Source organism: Heloderma suspectum, chromosome 2 (genome assembly GCF_057233095.1).
Source record: "Heloderma suspectum isolate Gila_16-S chromosome 2, 16-S_ref, whole genome shotgun sequence".
Classification (NCBI taxonomy): Eukaryota; Metazoa; Chordata; class Lepidosauria; order Squamata; family Helodermatidae; genus Heloderma; species Heloderma suspectum.
The window spans coordinates 213,058,682-213,077,707 of record NC_139459.1 but is presented as its reverse complement, the minus strand read 5'-3'; the positions used below and the strand labels follow the sequence as shown (position 1 = coordinate 213,077,707).

General features: G+C 46.5%; 1 protein-coding gene across 1 annotated transcript; it reads right to left on the bottom strand.

Annotated features, from left to right (window-relative positions):
* Nucleotides 1-620: 620 nt before the first annotated feature.
* Nucleotides 621-6,319, bottom strand: NPTX1 (neuronal pentraxin 1). The gene is made up of 5 exons (XM_084832347.1): nucleotides 5,804-6,319; nucleotides 5,216-5,423; nucleotides 3,944-4,188; nucleotides 2,671-2,850; nucleotides 621-842 (listed from the first exon to the last, which is right to left on the bottom strand). Exons 1-5 carry the CDS (start codon nucleotides 6,317-6,319, stop codon nucleotides 621-623), a joined length of 1,371 nt encoding a protein of 456 aa, XP_084688473.1.
* Between the last annotated feature and the right edge of the window lie 12,707 nt (nucleotides 6,320-19,026).

Here is a 19,026-nt window from a genome sequence, read left to right as displayed (position 1 = left end):
CTACCCCCACCCCAGGGCTCCTAGTCCAGCCACCATCATGCGTCATTCAAAAGCATTTATCCTCCTATCAGTCAGAGAATAATTTGTAATACAAAATAAAAAATAAATATCTGCCCACAAGTGAATGGCTGCTTTAAAGACATTGAGTAGAGTAGGAATATAGAGATATCCTTTAAAAAGTATATGCAAATGAAGACAAATGTGCTGAAAGAGTCGCACCAGCCCAAAGGCACTCAGGCTTCGAGACGAAGTTGGCAAGCCAGAAAAATCAGACCATTCATAATGAGACTGGGTAAAGCAAAATGAAAAGAGAATAAAGTCTCAATCCAAAGGGGGGGAAAGGGACAAAAGAGAGAGGGGGAAAAACAACGAACCCTCTCCCTAACTTGTCAGGCTGCAAAGTTCCAAGTTGCCTTAGAGTTATCTGAGAAACTTGGCCCAAGTCTCCTAGACAAAAAAAAGGCTGTTTCTTTAGGACAAACAAAAGGATTTTTAAAAGAAAGCAAGACAGAAGAGAGGAAGGAAATAGATTTGTCCATAATTCATTCCTGGGTGGGGAGAATGTCTGTTAACCAAGGGTTAAATGGATTTGGAAAGGGGAAGGGAGAAGAACAGCACTTTTAGTTGATCTGACGACAGGCTTCAAATGTCCATTTTGTGGCTCCGCCGTAAATATCAATGTTGGTCTCGGACCAGGCTATGACACTACCAGACAGGGCTTTGGTGCTGCAGGTGGCAAGGTTGTAGATCTCCCCAGGGGTGAGCTTTCGGTCCCAGATGTTGAAGTGGGCCAGTTCTCCCACAAATGCCTGGGTGGCATCAAATCCACCACCAAGAGTGTCCTTGAACAGAGAAATGGAAGACAAAAGGTTTGAAAACCTCTCTGTCTGGAAATACATCCCCTTTCTTCTCCCAAGAGGTAACCAAGCAATGGACATCCTACAACCTGACAGAGCAAGCACTTGAAACAAGTAAGGAAGCTTTTATGGTAGCACAGCAAGGTCAACAGGAATAGACTGCACCAGAAAAGTTCAGTAATGGGAATGTGCAGCCTTTGAAGTGCATTTCTCATGGAATGAACTTTACAAAATAAAAACTTGGGACACTGGTTCTAGCATTGCCAGTGCACCTGAGAGGGAGAAGAATAGGTGGGGGGATTTGTTCCCCAGGGTGTCTTGCCTGGTGCCTACAGTGCTATGTTTTTGGTGCCAGGCAAAGAACTTTTAATTTTCCCAGGGTCTTTAATCCCTGCATTATCTCTACTGGATTGAGTTTTTTTCAATACTGCCTCTACTTTGCTGTATTTAACTGTATGATGTTTCTGTTGTTATCTCATCCTGTTGTTGTAAACCATACTGATAATTTCTTTTTATTGAAGTGTAGCAGGGAAATCTTTTAAATAAACAAAATCAGATGCACATACACATGGAAACAAAGACCTCATATTAAAGCAATAGCATTACCATGTGTATGAGAGAGGCAAGGGGCCCTAATGAAATGGGCCATGCTTAGATTTGATCCCACCCCTTGAGACTGTGCATGTGAAAATATAATGAACTGAAAGGCTGCACAAAATAATTGGATAACATGGCTTTCATTTTCTGACTATGGCTTGTGTGTCTGAGTGTGTTGGCTGGAGAAGTTAATTTATATCACTTGTGCTATGAGTGATGGGGAAAATCAGCCTGCTTTTGTGAGAAACAGAGGACGTTTGGATGCCCTATGGTTGTGATTCCATCTGAAATAGTCATGTCTACCTGGAGCTAGTTTAGGCATTCAGACAACTAGGACAGGAGCCTTCCCAGGTCTGCACATCACCCTGTAAAATGTAAATGGTGGTCTATGTGTGTTGTGTGAGAGAGAGAGATTGTTGTGCCCATCTTCAGTAGGGTGCCCGTGTCTAGAGCAAATCTTCCATTTGCCCAATGGGAAGGCCAGTCCCAATGTCTTTTAGTATTATGAGTGATTGTGTGTGTGTAGTTGTGCTTGAATGTGTGTCATAGAAGGAAGTGGATCAGTCTTCTTTGTCTCCTACTCATTTTAGAACTCTCCTCCATTCAATTTAGATTTATCCATTCCCACTCACCAATGTCCATCTGCTCCGTTCCTAGGTACAACAAACACTATCAAATTCTGCCACAGTTGGCTTTTAGAGACAAATTTGCAGTGCTACCCACACTGGAAGTGCTTTGCACTGGTCTAGGAAATTTACTAGAGTCCAGCAGGAGTTTACATGGAGCCCATGGAACTACCATTGCAGAAAGCCATATACTGTATGTGCAGAGGCATACTGTGCCAATGTGGCATGTTGACAGCATCATAACACATTCGCACCAAAGGCTTCTGCACAGACATGATGAGATCCGCTGAGACAGCAGAGCACCCAAAACCACCATCGCCTACTGGGTTCCAGTAAATCCAGCACAAAATTCAACCATCTGGAATTGAAGGTGGATTCTAGTATGTACCTTGGAAGCTTGGCAGAAATCTGAAGGGTAAATCAAGGTCTATTTAATTTAATCCAGAGTAGAAGCTGAAGGTTTTAGCCATTTCTAGTGCTGAGCACCTCCTATACCAGTCTTTATATTAACTTACTGTACATCATATACGGGACATAGACAAACTCCAGTGGTCAACCTCTCTTTCCCTGCCATGACCAGGCTACCTTACCTGTTCCTGTCCCAGAACAAGGACCCCTTGTGGCTTGATAGGATGATAAGGGGCTAGGTTTTCCCCATTGCCTCGTTGTGTGCCATCCTGATAAGCCTCCCAGACACCATCTCGGGTTGTCCATGTGATGCAGATATGGTGCCATTTCCCATCATTAATTATAAAAGGAAGCTTTGCTACCTGAGGAGAGAAGAGCAGAATTGCTGCAGGTGTACAACCCTTACAAGAGAGAAAGGCGGTATGAACTGTACTGGAGACCTAGTCTGTTGTATTCTCTAATGAGAGAGAAACTTCATCCAATTTTCACAGCAGCCACATGACCTTCTGTTCTCTGTTGTTATAGATAGATATTTGAAGTGGGTGGGGGGAACAAAGATCTGGAATCTACATTAAGTGAATGTAATGACAATGCTTCTTTTATCTTCAAGGACACCGGATCATGTTTGCTGGCCTAAACACCCTAACTGTAATGAACAGGGTTTCAAAATGTTATCTTTTGGAACTTACATTTTGGAAAACCTAGACAATGTTTATTGCCTTCTGAAAATCTGTGGTAGTGTGGCTGATGTATTTTTCCTGAAAACCTCAAGAAGATTGGCTGCTTGTGATGGAATATATCTTGATACATGTGGGATGGCATACACATTTGAAAGCCTTAAAGCACACAGACTGGTCACACTTGTGAAAATGTGGAGCAACTGTCCTGCAAAAGAGACCTTAGCTCAGCTGAAAGTTACCTTGTGGCTTGTGCACAAAGGCTTTTCTTTAGCTGCATTTGAACTTGATCTGGAGCCATGAGAATAAAATCTAGAGTATCTGCCTAGTAAATATAAATGTATACAGTGCTATACTATGGCCTTACATGTTTGAGAAGAGAGTGAAGAATCAGGACTTCTAAAGCAAGCTAAATATAAGCTCCTCTAACTCATTTTTTTAAATTGCCTGAATGTGATATTTGAGTTGCCCCAGAAAAAGAGAGAAATGCTTAGAGGGGTTTTAACTAATTTCCTATGTTTTCACTTTAAACGCAGAACTCCTATATTGAAATACTACCAGCTGCAGTATCAACCAGCACCAGCAGCAGAGGTTGGTGAGTATGTTCACCTTGTGCAAAAGATGCTTGGAGAAAGAGTGGAGATGGTTTTTTATTGCCTAACTATACGTTTAATGCTGATCTCCCTGGAACTTGAATGGATTAATTAATATATTCCTACCCTCATTATCAGTAACATAATTTCAAGGCAAATTAAAGAATTAGAACAATGCTGCTTACCTTGTCATTGATAAGGATCTCCATGGGATTATTGCCCCACTCAATAAGTACCAGCTCATTGGCTTGTCCAGGTACTGCATAAGAAAAGGGTGTACCTACACCTGGAGAAGCATTTGATTTTATCCACATGCAGATAGTAAAGGCATACATCTCTGGAAGGCTTTTCTTCACCTTGGCATACATGTAGTTGGTTCTCAAGGGGAAAGTCAGTTGAAACTTGTCTGTTGGCCTGTTATCTTTCTGTCCTGGGGGATGATAGAAAGGATGTTTGCAAGGTGTCTTGAAGGGTTACTAAGGCTGCAATCCTATATATACGTATTTGGCAGTAAGTTCCATTTAACTCAGTGTGACTTACTTCTGAGTGAACATGCACTGAATTGCACTGTAACACAGGGTGGTCCTATTTGGTTAATGATAGAGACAATTACAAGATGTATAGGAATGCATTGAAGCCGTTTTCAGCACCAAGGCTAGCAGCCAGAGCAAAACCATTTCTCCTGGAATTGCTTGCCTTCCTGCCTGCCTTCCCTCCTTCCATTATATAATGAGCCTTAAGATGGCAGTGTTTAAATCCCTCCAGTATATTTCTGCACTTTAATCCTGGTCACATGGATGGCATTTGAATAGGGTCTTTTTCTGGCTTCTCTGCCCCCCCCCCATTTTAAAAAATCTTTTACCATAAACCTAGAAAAAGCTGATGAACATTAATCTGTCCAGAAGAAGGAAAGGAGGAAAGGGTGTGAATGAACACATGAACTGGTCCTGTTGAAGTTTAAGATGCACAATTTGCTTAGAGGAGGAAGAAAATATTATAGTGTGTCCTAGGTCACTTAGAGGGTAGACCCCAATGGATTTAAAATTTTAAGTAGATGAAAGTGCATTTTCCCCATGTAGGGTGTGCTGATTCTAAGACACTTTACTAATGCAGGAAAGGTATTGCTTTCCTACCTGACAAATATCACTTTGGAACGATTACATATCTATTCACTGCCTTTCTCACATAAACACACAACCACCCATGCTTGTTATAACTTCTATCTGCTGAGTCCAAGGAGAAACAGAGCAGCGAAAGTTCTCAGGGTTAAATGTAAATCTGTTTCTTCATCTGTTTAGATAACAGAAGAGAGGGGGAGAACTGCTGTGTAAGGTGGAATGCGGGGGGAGGACACAAGGGAACTGCTGCCTTCCAAACGTGCCATCATTCTGAATAAAGACTGACCATTTCAATCTAGGCTTTCCCCACCCCTCTTTCTTTTCTTTTCTTTTTTTTACCTTTCTCTAGGTCACTGATCCTTTGGTGAAGGGAAGTTAAAGTGCTTTCTATTTTCCCTCTTTCTTCAGACTCGTTCTTGGGATTATATTTTCCTTCCTCCAGGCTGTTAATTCGAGACAGCACTTGCTTCTCTAAATCATCAATGTTATTCTGGAGTATATCCTTCAGGGAATTGGTCTGGCTCGAAGAATTCATCCTACTGAATTGCTGTGTGGGATAGGGGAGAAGCAAAGAGAGTAAGTGGATTGTTGCAAACCAAATTAACACCACGGCATTATTTACTATAGAATCGTTCTGCTGCTCGCTACGCTGACAGCTAAACTCATTTAGAGCTTACCAAGCGAAGGAGTATGGCTTCATTACAGGGAAGCACCCGATTTGCCATAGAAGAAGCATACCGGATGCAGGGGGGATGCGGGGGGGGGGAGAGTAATTTGGATTTTACTGCAGACGTTTTACCTCTGGAACCGGGCAAAGGTTGCACCATTAAAGCAACACGGAAGACAGCAGAGGCTGGGTGAACCAAAGCCAGTCTGCCCTGTCTCCTTGCCTAGCTCTAAGGAATAATAGAAAGTAGAAAGTTGTACCTCCAAGTTTTCTAGCCTGGTTTTAAGTGACTGCAAAGTTTGCCCAAGTTGGCTCAAGGTCTCGGAGGCTGGAGTCCGGGAGAGATCTCCCATGGTGTTTTTGGAAGAGGCGGTCTGCTTCCTGTTGGAGCCCCCGCCCGTTTTGGCTTCACTGGGAACTGTCTCTAGCAAGCTCTGGCTCTCACACCTGCCCAGCTTCGTGGTCAGTTCTCTGATGGTTTCCTTCTGGTTCATGATGGTCTCCTTTTGCTGGAGCACCGTTTCCCGCAACTGTAGCACGGTGGTCTTCAGGTCTTCAGTGCTGCCGCCGCTCTGCATGGAAGAAGTGCACATGTCCATATCCACCGGCACCGAGGTGCAGATAAAACGGGTCTGCCCGAAATTCTGGGCGCATCCTCTCCAGAAGAAAAGGGACACTAACACGAGGCTGCACCGGACCGCTGCAAACATGGCTGGTGCGAAGTTCCCAACAGACACGGAGGAGCCCCGAAACCGCGGACGCACTTTCAGCACCATGGAACTGTCCGCCGAACTGCTGAGCCGACTGCGGTACGCGGGCTCCTTTTATAGCGTGCGGGAGGGGCTACGACGCCCCTGACGTCATAATGGGGTGGAATCCCTGTTTAATTGCCTTGTGACCATCGCGCTTCCTGTTTCAGGGGGCCTAAGTCAAAGTCGAGGGTCCCGGCGGGACTGGCCGGGTCTGAATCCTGGCGCGCTGCCGCCGCCGCCGCCGCCGCCTTTCCTCCCTGCTAGGAATGGAACGGAGCCCACCGGAGTGGGCGGGGGCGTCCCGTGTATGCGTGAAAGAACCAGCTCTGTGGTGGCAGAGGCTGAGGCGTGCGCGTGTGCGGCAGAGTGGCGTTATCGTCGGCATGTCTGAAATGGCCGCTAAGTACCGTGTATCCTGGAGGTGCTTAAACGCAGAAATGGGGCGGCGGCGGGGGGGGGGGGTAGATTACCTAGATCCTCTCTGTCTGCGGTAGCTTACCTAGAAAGGGGCCACGTTCGAGTGATGGGTGCGAAACGTAGGGCTGTATGCCTGGCGTTTATGGTGTGACTGTTTGAGCCAGTGGCGCATTATACCCGTGGTCGTGCGGCGCGGGCGCGAGTCCACGTGCGTGTATGTAACCCCGCTGGGTACAACAGTCACTGCTAGGTCCGCTTGGGTTTATGAAGAAGTCCCTGGAGTGTGACACGGGTAGTGTCGCGACTCCAACGTTTCGAGGGTTGTGTGAATATGTTTTAATGCTGGAGAACCCTGGATTAGGCTAGGCAGTCGACAAGAAGATTTCCAGGCTCAATCCAGCCCTGGGAATTTATAATGTCACATGTGCATCTCTCTCACACGCACGCAGACACGCAGAAAGATGACTTCGGGAGTCTGTGGAGTGTATGTAGCCGGCGTGCGTGTGTCACCGTGGCAGATGTGATCGTGTCACTCTATACTCTGTTCGACAAGGGAAGGCCTTGCCGACTCGTCTGAATGAGCAAAGTGGATGTCGAACAAGAATATGTATGACGGTCGCGACAGAAGATATATGGGTGTGCAGTGCAAGAATGATAGGTTTTAAGTGAGCTCCTTGAGCTCTTTTCTGCAGCCCTGACCCTCCCTCGGCTTCTCCACTAGTCAGTCAGTAGTAAGTTTCTAAAAAGAAATGCTAGCGGATGAAGCTTTGCCCCTTGACCTAAAACCCCCTCTTCTCTTACTCATCCAGGAGGTGTAAAGGCTCACTGTGATTACTCAGTGGCAAGGGCACTTTGCCCATGCTCAGAGGCCCAGTACTGAGCCCCGGGAAGCCCTGCCGCACATGAAGCCCTGATGCCAGCCCGGTCCTGCTGCCTTTCGCACGGGCCGGTGTGTTGCCGCCGTTGTTGCCCCAACCCAGTTCCCCCTTTCCTTCCTCTCTCACTGTAGCAAAAACGGACGGCTGCACGGACTTTGTGCCCTTCCAAAAGCGGCGCTTTTTGTGAGAGAGGCAGGTCGGCCTTTCCTCGGCCTCTCCGGGAGGCTCGCTCGCGGCGACCTGCGCTGCTTTCCAACCCGAGGGCTGGACGGGCTAAATTTCACGGGCTTTGGATCCCAGCCGGCCTAGCAGGGGCTAGCTGTCGCCTGCAGGAAAGAGGCGAATCCCCGGGAGATAGTTTTGGCATACACCCCCCCCCCCCCGCGCGCTCCTTTTCCCAGCCAGGAGACTCGTTTCCAGTAAAGGCGGCCTTTCCCGCAAGCAACATCCGCCCAAGGGATGCGCCTTCGGAGCAGCCAGCGGAAGAAACTCATTTCCTCCTCCTTCGCCCCGTGGCACCGGCTCTCGGATGAGCAGCGTCTGCTACTTCCTTGGCTCGATACCTCAGACCTTCCCGCGCAGCAGCACGGAGGCGCCTCTGCAGCTTTGGGAGCTGAGAATGAAGCGATCGAGTAAAGCCCAGGCTCAGCCCGCCCACCGGCCAGCCAGCCTGCCTCCGGACGGGCTGGCTAATTGCTGCTTGCTCGCGCTGGGTGTGGCTGGCCATTAGTGGCTATAAGGCTGGGAAGGGGTGCGTGGAGGGACGGAGGGAGGGATGCGGTGGAGGCTGGTGGCTCCAATGTCAGTGGAGCTGTGAATCCGCCTTGGGTTTCAGTCAGAACCAGTCAGTCCTCTGAAAAAGCTATCCAAGGTGCTGAAGCCGATCCCTGAAGTAGGTTCAGCACCTAGGATATATCTCCTTTAGAGTTCTGGCTGGTTCTGACTGAAACCTAGAATGGCTTCAGAGCCCCACTGACATCGGAGCCACCAGCCTCCACTGGATGGATGGGTATTCTCCGGATTTCGCCCCCTCCCACGCCCTGAGTCCCCTGGCGTGGCAGAGCAGGGGCGCCATGACAGGTCTGAAGGCAAGACTCGCAGCGAGCGTGAACGGCCTCCTGGTCGAAATAGGAAGTCGATATCCAGGAGCGATATAAGCGGTGGAGGCTGGTGGCTCGGATTTCGGTGGGGCTGTGAATCCATTCCAGGTTTCAGTCAGAACCAGCCAGAACTCTAAAGGAGCTATCTAAGGTGCTGGGCCCATTTTGGGGTATGGTTCAGCACCTTGGATAGATCCTCTATGGCTGGTTCTGACTGAAACCCGGAATGGATTCACAGCCCCACCGATATCGGAGCCATCAGCCTCTACTGGATATAGACTTCGGGCCCAATCCTATGCATGTTTAGACAGGAAAAAGTCCTACAACTCAGCATTCTCCCATGCTGGCTGGGGAATGCTGGGAGTTGTAGGACTTTTCCTGTCTAAACATGCATAGGATTGCGCCCTAAGTCCTCAATGGATGCGCCCCCCTCCCCTGTAAATGAGGAGGAGGGGTCGGGCGCTGGATAATATAAGCCATCTCCTCAAAGTGTCTTGGTAATTGTCCGGGTAGCAAAGAACTTCCACCGCACACGCAGCCACCCCGCACGACATCCGCTTTACTTTGGGGTTGCTCCTAGCCCGGTCGACTGTGGCGAAAAACGGGAGGTTGGCAGCACCGGGTTCGAATGGTTTCTAAAGCGGCGCTTGTCTGCGAGGCCTTGCTGGAGTGGAGGGAGAAAAGCAGGGGGGAGGGGAGCCAAGCCAAGCGGGGAGGGAGGAAACGACCCGGACGGGATCAGTGACGTTTGTTTCCCTGCTTCTCTTCCCTTCCCGTCCCAGGGTGCTCGCTGGCGGCGAATGGAGAGAGGTGGCGAGCGTTTCTTCTGGGGAGGCCGGAGCGTCTCTGCAGAGCCATCCGGGCGGAGTGGGCCGTCGCTCTACGAGAGAGTCGCACTTGCCACCATAGATCAGCAGTACAGACAACCCCCAAGCCCCCCCCCGTGTGTGTTTGTTTGTTTGTTTGTTTGTTTGTTTTACTCTGAAGCAGTCCCACCGAATCAAGTCGGAGTAACTTCAGAATCTGGCCGGGTAAGGCACTACAGCGGCAGAAAGCGGCTCGCTGCCTACGCTGGGCTTCTGCGGCTCCAACGGTGCAAAGCACGACATGCCAGAAATTGCTCTCTATCCGGACTGCCTTCAATGAGACCACCCCGCCCGCCGCCTCCTGGGGAGAGGGAGTCGCGCCTGTTGACGCTTCTTGCCTGAAGATTCCCCCAAGCTCTTTTGCGGCTTGTTTTTTCCCCAGTAGTCGAAAGATGAGATGCTTGTTGGTGTTTCTCTGCTCCCTACGTCTTCTGGACTGTTTTGTACCGGCTGGAGTGCAAGAGGTGGGGGGAAGAGGGAGAGTGCTAGGGCCCGGGGTTTCTTCAGTCAAGATACTTCTTCTGTCTTTGCCTGGCCTCACATTGTTATCCACACCTAAGACTCCTAGCAAGTGCGCTTTACCCAAGCACCTATAAGCCTGTACACATCAGACACGATCTCCCTCATCACTCGAGGTATAGAAGTCAGGAAGGGCCCCCTGTATGGTATAACTACAGGCAGGCTGTTCCCATTTCCAAGGCTGGTGCCACTTATTTTGCCCCCTCATTTTTTCCACCTTACTCGATCCTTGTGACTTAAGAATTGCTATGCTAGATCCTCAGTTAAATGATGCAGCATTGGCTGCTTTTCCTGTGCTCCCTGTTTTAAGCCACTGGAAATATATGCCCCCTTCCCCTCTCTCTAAAGGCAGAGAGCTTCCTCTCCCCTTCTCCCACACCCTATAACATTTCTTCTTCTTTTAGAGTTTCAAATCTGGATGAAACAAGAAAGCTACATAAATCCCAAGGTTTTTGACATTTTCTTGCTGAGAAATTCACTTGGTTCCTTAAGGGATTAGCAAAGGAGAGCAGCTTCTGGATGGAACAACAGGTTCTGGAGTAAAAGCCAAAGGCAAGGAGTTGTGGGGGGTTGTGCTTCTGACACATTCTTCAAGGAGAGAGAAGGCAGAATGGTGCCAGCCTCAGGCACTAACCAGGAGCAGCTGCACTGAGCAGCCACCCCAGAGGGAGCAGAAGCTTGCCTCCCTGCCAGGGGGTGGGGGAAGATACCAATAGCATCCAAAGCTTTCATCAAGGGAGAGGCAAAGTCAGGAAGCAGAAAACCAAATCCAACCTCTCATCAAATGCACATGTTCTGGGCAATGAGCCAACAGGCCCTAGTGCTCTACTGGAGCTCTGCCTGTGATTCATTGGCTGTAATAAGAGAGGCTACAATGCTTTGCAAGAATCAGAGGGATGAATGAATACAACAAAAAGTGTTGTGGCACCTTAAAGACTAACATTATTATTATGTCAGAAGCTTTAATTGACATAGTCTACTTCATCAATGCATGGTTACCCTCAATTGGCAGGTATATATACATGTGGCGGGGGAGGGGATGTGTGTGCATTATGAACAATAAGATCAGAGATAATTGAAATGGAACAAATACAGTCAGTAATAAGGTGGCCATTCACAAAACAGTTGTTGGGAGATAATGCAGACATCCTTCCATGAGCTGATTAACAAATGTGTGATAAAAAGCCTTTGTCCCTGGTATCAAAAGCCACTGAGAGGTCCAGAAGAACCAATAGAGTTGCACTCCCCCCATTCATTCCTTGGCGTAAGTCATCAAACAGGTCAATCAAGGCTGTTTCTGAAGCCTGATTGAAATGGATCTAAATAATCAGTATCATCTAACTCTGCTTGGAGTTGTGAGGCCACCACATGCTCCAGCATCTTGCCCAAGAATGGCAAATTTGATACCGGGTGATAGTTATCTGAAACCATAGGATCTAAATTTAGTTTCTTCAACAAGGGCCTCACCACTGATTCTTTCAAAGCTGCGGAGACCTCACCATCCCTCAAGGAGACATTTACCACCACGATGTCCAGGTACCCAGCCCAGCTCTTGCAGATTTCACAAGCCAGGATGGACAAGGCCTCAGTCCTCCAAGCAGTGAGCAGATGCAATAGTGGCGTAGAAGTAAGATCTCTTCTCCACCATCACCACCACAGAATAAGATTGCAAATGGATTCTTACCTCTGCTAGATTGTATTAATTCTGAGTCTTCAGCCATTTGTGCTCTAATCATTGACACAGTCATTTCATCACCCTCAGCTCCTCGGAATACCAAGGAGTTGACATGGTTCTTTGACTAGGTCAAGGACATTTGGGAGTGATCGTGTCAGTAGCCCAGGTCATCTCATTCCAAGCAGTGACCAGGATCTTGGCAGGACCTCCAGCCAGGCCTGCAGGAAAATCCCCAAGAGACCTCAGAAATCCATCTGACTTCATCAGCCTCCAGGGGTGGACCATCAAGCTTGGTCCCCCATCTCTGCAGAGGTTACAGGTGGCCCGAAGGTCAAAACTGATAAGATAATCCCACACCCACAGATAATTTCCTCCCAATCCAGCACAGAAAACCAGGTCCAAAGTGTGTCCTGCCTTATGTGTTGGGCCAGATATTATCTGGCCCATGGTTGGCATGGTCACCATGAAATCCTGAGTTGCTCCTAATAAAGTAGTCTCAGCATGAACATTAAAGTCTCCCAAGACCATAAGCCTTGGAGTCCTCAAGACCACACTCAAGACCACCTCAGTAAGCTCAGGCAGGGAGTCTGTTGGGTAGCAGGGTGGGTGGTACACCAAAAGAATCCCAATCCTGTCTCAGGTGCCCAATACCAGATGTTGTTGTTCAGTCGTTCAGTCATGTCCGACTCTTCGTGACCCCATGGAACATAGCACGCCAGGCCTTCCTGTCCTCCACTCTCTCCCGGAGCAAGCTCAAGTTCATATTCATGGCATCGGTGATGCTATCTAGCCATCTCATCCTCTGCCGTACCCTTCTCCTTTTGCCTTCAATCTTTCCCAGCATCAGGGTCTTTTCCAGGGACTTTTCTCTTCGCATTAGGTGGCCAAAATATTGGAGCTTCAGCTTCAGTATCTGTCCTTCCAATGAGCACTCAGGGTTGATTTCCTTTAGGATGGACTGATTTGACCTCCTTGCAGTCTAGGGGACTCGTAAGAGTCTTCTCCAGCACCACAGTTCGAAAGCATTGATTCTTTGGTGCTCAGCCTTCCTTATAATCCAGCTCTCACAGCCATACATTATTACTGGGAAAACCATAGCTTTGATTAGACTAACCTTTGTCGGCAAGGTGATGTCTCTGCTTCTTACTATGTTGTCTAGGTTTGCCATAGCTTTCCTCCCAAGGAGCAAGCGTCTTTTAATTTCATGGCTACAGTCACCGTCAGTGGTGATCTTGGAGCCCAAAAAAGTAAAATCTGTCACTGCTTCCATTTCTTCCCCTTCTATATGCCAGGAAGTGATGGGACCAGATGCCATGATCTTAGTTTTTTTAATGTTGAGTTTCAAACCAGCTTTTGCACTCTCCATTTTCACCCTCAACAAGAGGCTCTTGAGATCCTCTTCGCTTTCTGCAATTAGGGTGGTATCGTCTGTGTATCGGAGGTTGTTGATAATTCCCCCAGCAATCTTAATTCCGACCTGTGATTCATCCAACCTGGCATTTCTCATGATGTACTCTGCATATAAATTAAATAAGCAGGGCGACAATATACAGCCTTGTCCCAATTTTGAACCAATCGGTTGTTCCATGTCCGGTTCTTACTGTTGCTTCTTGACCCTCATACAGGTTTCTCAGGAGACAGATAAGGTGGTCTGGTACTCCCATCTCTTTAAGAATTTGCCAGAGTTTGTTGTGATCCACACAATCAAAGGCTTTAGCGTAGTCAATGAAGCAGAAATAGACGTTTTTCTGGAATTCTCTTGCTTTCTCCATGGTTCAGCGAATGTTGGCGATTTGATCTCTAGTTCCTCTGCCTCTTTGAAATCCAGCTTGTACTTCTGGTATTTCTCAGTTCACATACTGCTGAAGCCTAGCTTGTAGGATTTTGAGCATAACCTTGCTGGCATGTGAAATGAGCGCAACTGTGCGGTAGTTTGAGCACTCTTTGGCTTTGCCCTTCTTTGGAATTGGAATGTAAACTGACCTTTTCCAGTCTTCTGGCCACTGTTGAGTGTTCCAAATTTGTTGGCCAGACACTCAAAAGTGACTGATGGTTGTATAGCAGAAATAAGTATTGTACTGTGTGGAATTGATAAGAATTTATTGTATTTTGTAGATGTGACTAATTCCATGTTTGTGTATTATAATTATGAGTAATGGAATGTATTCTTGGAATTGAAGGAAGCCTGCCCCAAGTGGGTCGGTTAGGTACTGGAAGCAGCACACTGCTTAGTTTAGCAGAGATACCTTTGTCTAAGTGTTCCAAGAGTCAATGGCAGGCCTGCTTACATTGAAAACAATGGGAATAGTAGTAAGACCAGGTCAGAAACTAAGGATGAGGTCACAGACTTCATGGGGGTTATAAAAGACCAGGTTTGATTTGTTTGGGAGAGAGATCCTGGGAGAATGAAAACCCACCATACGTGCTTAGGCTAGCTTTGATCACCATGCCTTCCATTTAGGTAAATATGAAACTTTGAAATTGGCTGTTAGATTGAGAGGAACCTAAGTTTTACTATGTTGAAAGTATGCTTGCTATTATTTTCGTTATACTCCTAGTGATTATAACTTGTGTATCTTTAGGGATGTTTGTAATCTGCCTCATTTTAGCTAAAGCTTGTCATTCTCTTAGACCATTTGAGCAATAAATATATATTCTTTAATACCATATTTGTGTTGTCTGGCTTGAGAGAGGTTTAGGGACCACTACCCATACATTAATTCTTTAAATTAATGTATGGGAACCCTAAACACTTAGTAGAGGTTTGCAGATCTATGATTGAGTGTGGTCTGTCCTTGAAGCGGTTGTATTCCCTCTTGATCTGGTGAATCTCAGATACACCCATTCAAACTTGGGAAACAAGCTAGTCAGATGGAGCACGAAGTTACTCATCTCAGTTGGATGTGGTATCTGACCAGGGGGACAGAGTTCCTCTGGACCAAGGCTACCCCCCCCCAACACATTTGAGAGAGATTAACTCCTCCCATCCAACCAGATTCCAGTAACACAGGCCAGGTCTGTGTGCTTGTCACCTATAAGATCAGAGATGACACTACCTTTTCCACTAGCTGATCTAGCATTCATCAGCAGCACCTTCAGGCTAGAGGGGACTGCAGGCAAGCTGGTGTTGCCTGAAGTTGCTCTCTCCTATGGCAGCATTGGCACTCTGGAGGAAGTTAGATGATAATACTTCCAATCAGGAGCAGATGTTCCTGCTGCCGTTCTTGCCACTGTTCCTGCGTAATTTAGGTTGGATCTTCCAGGGAAGGTATCCAGATGAAAAATGGTAGTAAATAGTTTTAACAATGGGAGTAGAAAACACACACATATCTAATTTACGTAATCAAAATGGTTCATGGTTGGCAGACTAGAATATTCTTTTGATTGGATTCTGTGTTCATTTGTGCTCTGCATGGTACTGTAAACAGAGAGAAGAGAAAGCCTCAAAGGTACAGGAATCAGTTTATCAGGGCCCAATGTGTTTCGACTTAAGGGACTCTTCCTCAGGGGGAATCAATTAATTTTCTTCAGAGGATCAGTTTAACCAGTCATACCCACTATTCGATAAAGATTTTGTTTTTTAATAGTACTATGATACACATATGGCTATCTCTGTCATTGCTTGGTGTCACTTTGAGAGAGAAAAACACACAATTTCCCCCCTTCTCTCTGTATGCAGGGTATATATACCTACATCCTGAGGGGGTCATTTCATGCATATGACAAAGTAGGCTCTGTCTGACCCATGAAATATGATACTATAATAAGCTTGTTAGTCTTTAATATGCCACAAGGCTTTTGTTGTTTTTACTGCAACAAATTAAAATGGTTATCTCCTCTGGAACTTTTCTAGCAGGTTTTTGAAGTCTAAGAACTTCCAGAAGAAAAATGGGTGCCTGTCTTTCAACAGAGCAATGATATGTATGAGATAAGCCAGGAGAGATCAAAATACATGCTTTAGTATTTGATGGGATTCCCCTGGCTGAAGTTGGCCAATTTGAATTCAAGAATATCTTTATAGTGCAGTTAACACAAGTACAAATATTAATATTATCAGCTTCCTAAATCTCCCTCTGTCACATTCTCTAAATGTACATAGAAGGATGAATGGATAGATTAGATAACTATATTATGCTCTTTTATTGGTGCTAAATACAAACCTGAGTGTTTGTGGATTAACTGTGCAAATCACCATATGGTATCCATCATGGAATCCAGCATCTTGAGATTGTCAGCTGCTCTTCCCAACATTTTTGAAGTGTCTAGTCTTCATGGGATGTAATGAATGGTTTGGGTCATGTGAGCAGCAGATACCCTGTCTCACTTTCAGGTTACTGTTCCGTCTATCCATCCATTCCTCCCCCTGCCCCCCCACTCCACACTTGCCCTTTATATCCAGTGAGGATGCAGATATTCATTTGGGCTCCAGTTAATTGGCTGGAGGCAGCTTTGAATGTGGGTATAGGTATGTACACACATCTCTATCTGGGTCCACTACTTGCATGCAGTCGCCATGGCTTGAGCTGGATTTGGTGCCATTTTTTCTTATTATAAGCAATAGACAGAAACGACAATAAATCAAGCCATTGCCATCTCTGGTTACCAATGCTTGCCCACACTGAGAGCATATTATAATAGCACTACAATCTAGTTATGAAAACAGTCCCAATTTATCAGATGAAAAGATTCATACTGAGAATATGAACTATGCTCTATTAATGGACACATTTCTTCCTGAAAAGGAGAGCTGAATGAAATGCATCACAGCTTTTCAAAGTAATTCTTTTTATGCACAAAGGTATGTTAGCTCTTTCTTCTGAGGATTTAGTTAGCTACATTTCTGGGGGTTTGAACAATTCCCCCCACATTTAAAACAAAAAAGTCCCTATTTTCTGCCTGACTTTTATTTGCAGCTAAGAGGAGCTGGGCACAATTCATCAAGGTCAGAGCCATCAATGTCAATTGTGAAGGTCAGCTGAGAGAAATGGGTACAGATTGTGGGAGGGAGGGAAGAGGGCATGGGGATAGAATTTGCAAGGGTTTGTTCATTAGGATAATTGTTTGTTCAGTCTATAGGAGGAGGCTCTAGGGAGGTGTCTTGCCTTGTTGCTGTTGTTCAGTCGTTCAGTCGTGTCCGACTCTTCGTGACCTCACGGACCATAGCACACCAGGCCTTCCTGTCCTCCGCTAGGTGAAGGAAATTTGGTGTGAAGATTATTGTTTGGGGGGAGATGGTGAAAGGGGATGGCTGAGAGAATGAGCTGTGAGCCAGGACATCCCCCAGTTTATGTATTTATTTGGATATGCCTATCCCTCCTTTCTATGGTAAAATCAAAGGTGGCTTACAATAAAAATATAAATGACAACAAAGTTTTAAACCATCTTAACCATGAATGCAGTGGGTGGCCATAGGTAAGTTACTATCTCTCAATCTCATCACCCACCACAACCTCCACCATGCAATATGAAGATAATGATACTGGTCTAACTTACAGAGCTGTTGTAATTATTGCTGACATCATGTATGCAGAATTCCGGAACATTCAGAAAGTGCAATATAAATTATATTATATATTATTATTCTATTCTATTCTAATTCTGTTTATATTTAGTATTTATATTCAGCATTTTATCCCTGGGCATGACAACCTGCTGCAAAACCATGCCAAACCTTTACTAAAGTTGTTACCTTTTTTCCAGTGGAGTTTCTTTTCTTTTAATTGCATAGCAAGCAGAAATCCATAGAGTGCAGTTTTCCCTGTCATGGAGTCACAGTAATGGGAAAGTGTAGCATGTTGAATTTGTGTTTGTCATGCAGCTACAGTATGTAAAGGCATAGAAGTCCTGTCTGGCGTGGTGGTGGTGGGGAGGTGATAACCCAACCCTTTCTCCTTTCCATCACTCTTAAAGCAGCCTCATACAAGTCTAAACTTCTCTCTAGCCACCACAGCATGCACACACCACCATGAGATACTGGCATCAATTGCAATTAGTAGACTATAGGGTGAGCAGAGAGTGGGCAAGAGATGGGGGCTTGTAGGGCTGACTGGAGAAACATCATGGGATCAGTAGACTACTCCATATATCATCTTGTGAAGAGCAAGGCCTGGATGGAACATTCAAAGGCCACCTCTACCCCTTTACCAGGAATGTGTCTATCCCTCCATAGTCCTTCCAGATTTGGTCTGGTCCCGAAGCTTAGAAATGACATTCTCTTGCACACTCCACTCTAAATACTATGGCTTGTATCTGATGGTGTCTGTCCACCACTGGAACAGGAACCACTGGCAGAATGGACTCCCCCTCTCCTTGCAGCCCCCAAATATGCTCCAGAGAATTGGGGTGTGGGCTCCTGAGCAGATTGGGGGAAGGGGAGGAGAGCAAGGGTCCATTGCAAGTGTGCTCAGGTGACGATGGATGGAGCCCTGTTCCAGCTACATTCTGAATAAGCACATCTGATTCCCCTCCCCCAAGCCCCAAGGATATGCATCCTATTTGTTGTTGTTGTTGTTGTTGTTGTTTTACTCAGCATTGGCATCTATACTCTTGCTACTAGGTGAGTAGTTCCTGCGTCCAGGAGTTAGGCTTGTTGTCTGTTCTAGATGGAGTTGCATTCCCTCTGAAAGATCCGTAGTCCTAGATCCATCACTGTCGCTAGAGGCCCAAGTGGCCATGGCAGCTCGGAGTGCCTTTTACCAGCTTCGGCTGGTTCACCAGCTGTGGCCTCTCCTAGACAGGGATAGCTTGGCCACAGTGGTACAGGTGCTAGTAACCTCAAGACTGGATTACTGCAATGTGCTCTATGTGGGGCTGCCCTTAAAGGCTGCTCTGGAAGCTGAAGCTAGGCAGAACACAGCAGTTCCGCTGTTATGAGGAGCTGTCCCTTTTCAGCATGCAACTCTTTTGCTGAGGAACCTGAACTGGCTGCCTATTCACTATCGGGCCAGGTTTAAGGTTTGGGTGCTAGTGTACAAAGTCCTAAACAACTTGGGACCAGGATACCCGAGAGAGCGCCTTCTCCCTTACCAACTTGCCCGGTCACTGAGGTCATCAGAGGACATGTTCCTAGTGGTTCCACATGGACCTATGGCTCGCCTGGAGTCCACCCACAGAAGAACTTTCAGTGTGGTAGCCCCCTTTCTATGGAACTCCCTGCCTCTGGAGGTATGGCAAGTGCCAACACAGTGTTGTTTCCAGCGCCTCCTGAAAACAGCTCTATTCCAGGACCAGCCACAGATTTTATTGGCACTCTGATTTTTTAAAGACTAGTTTTAAT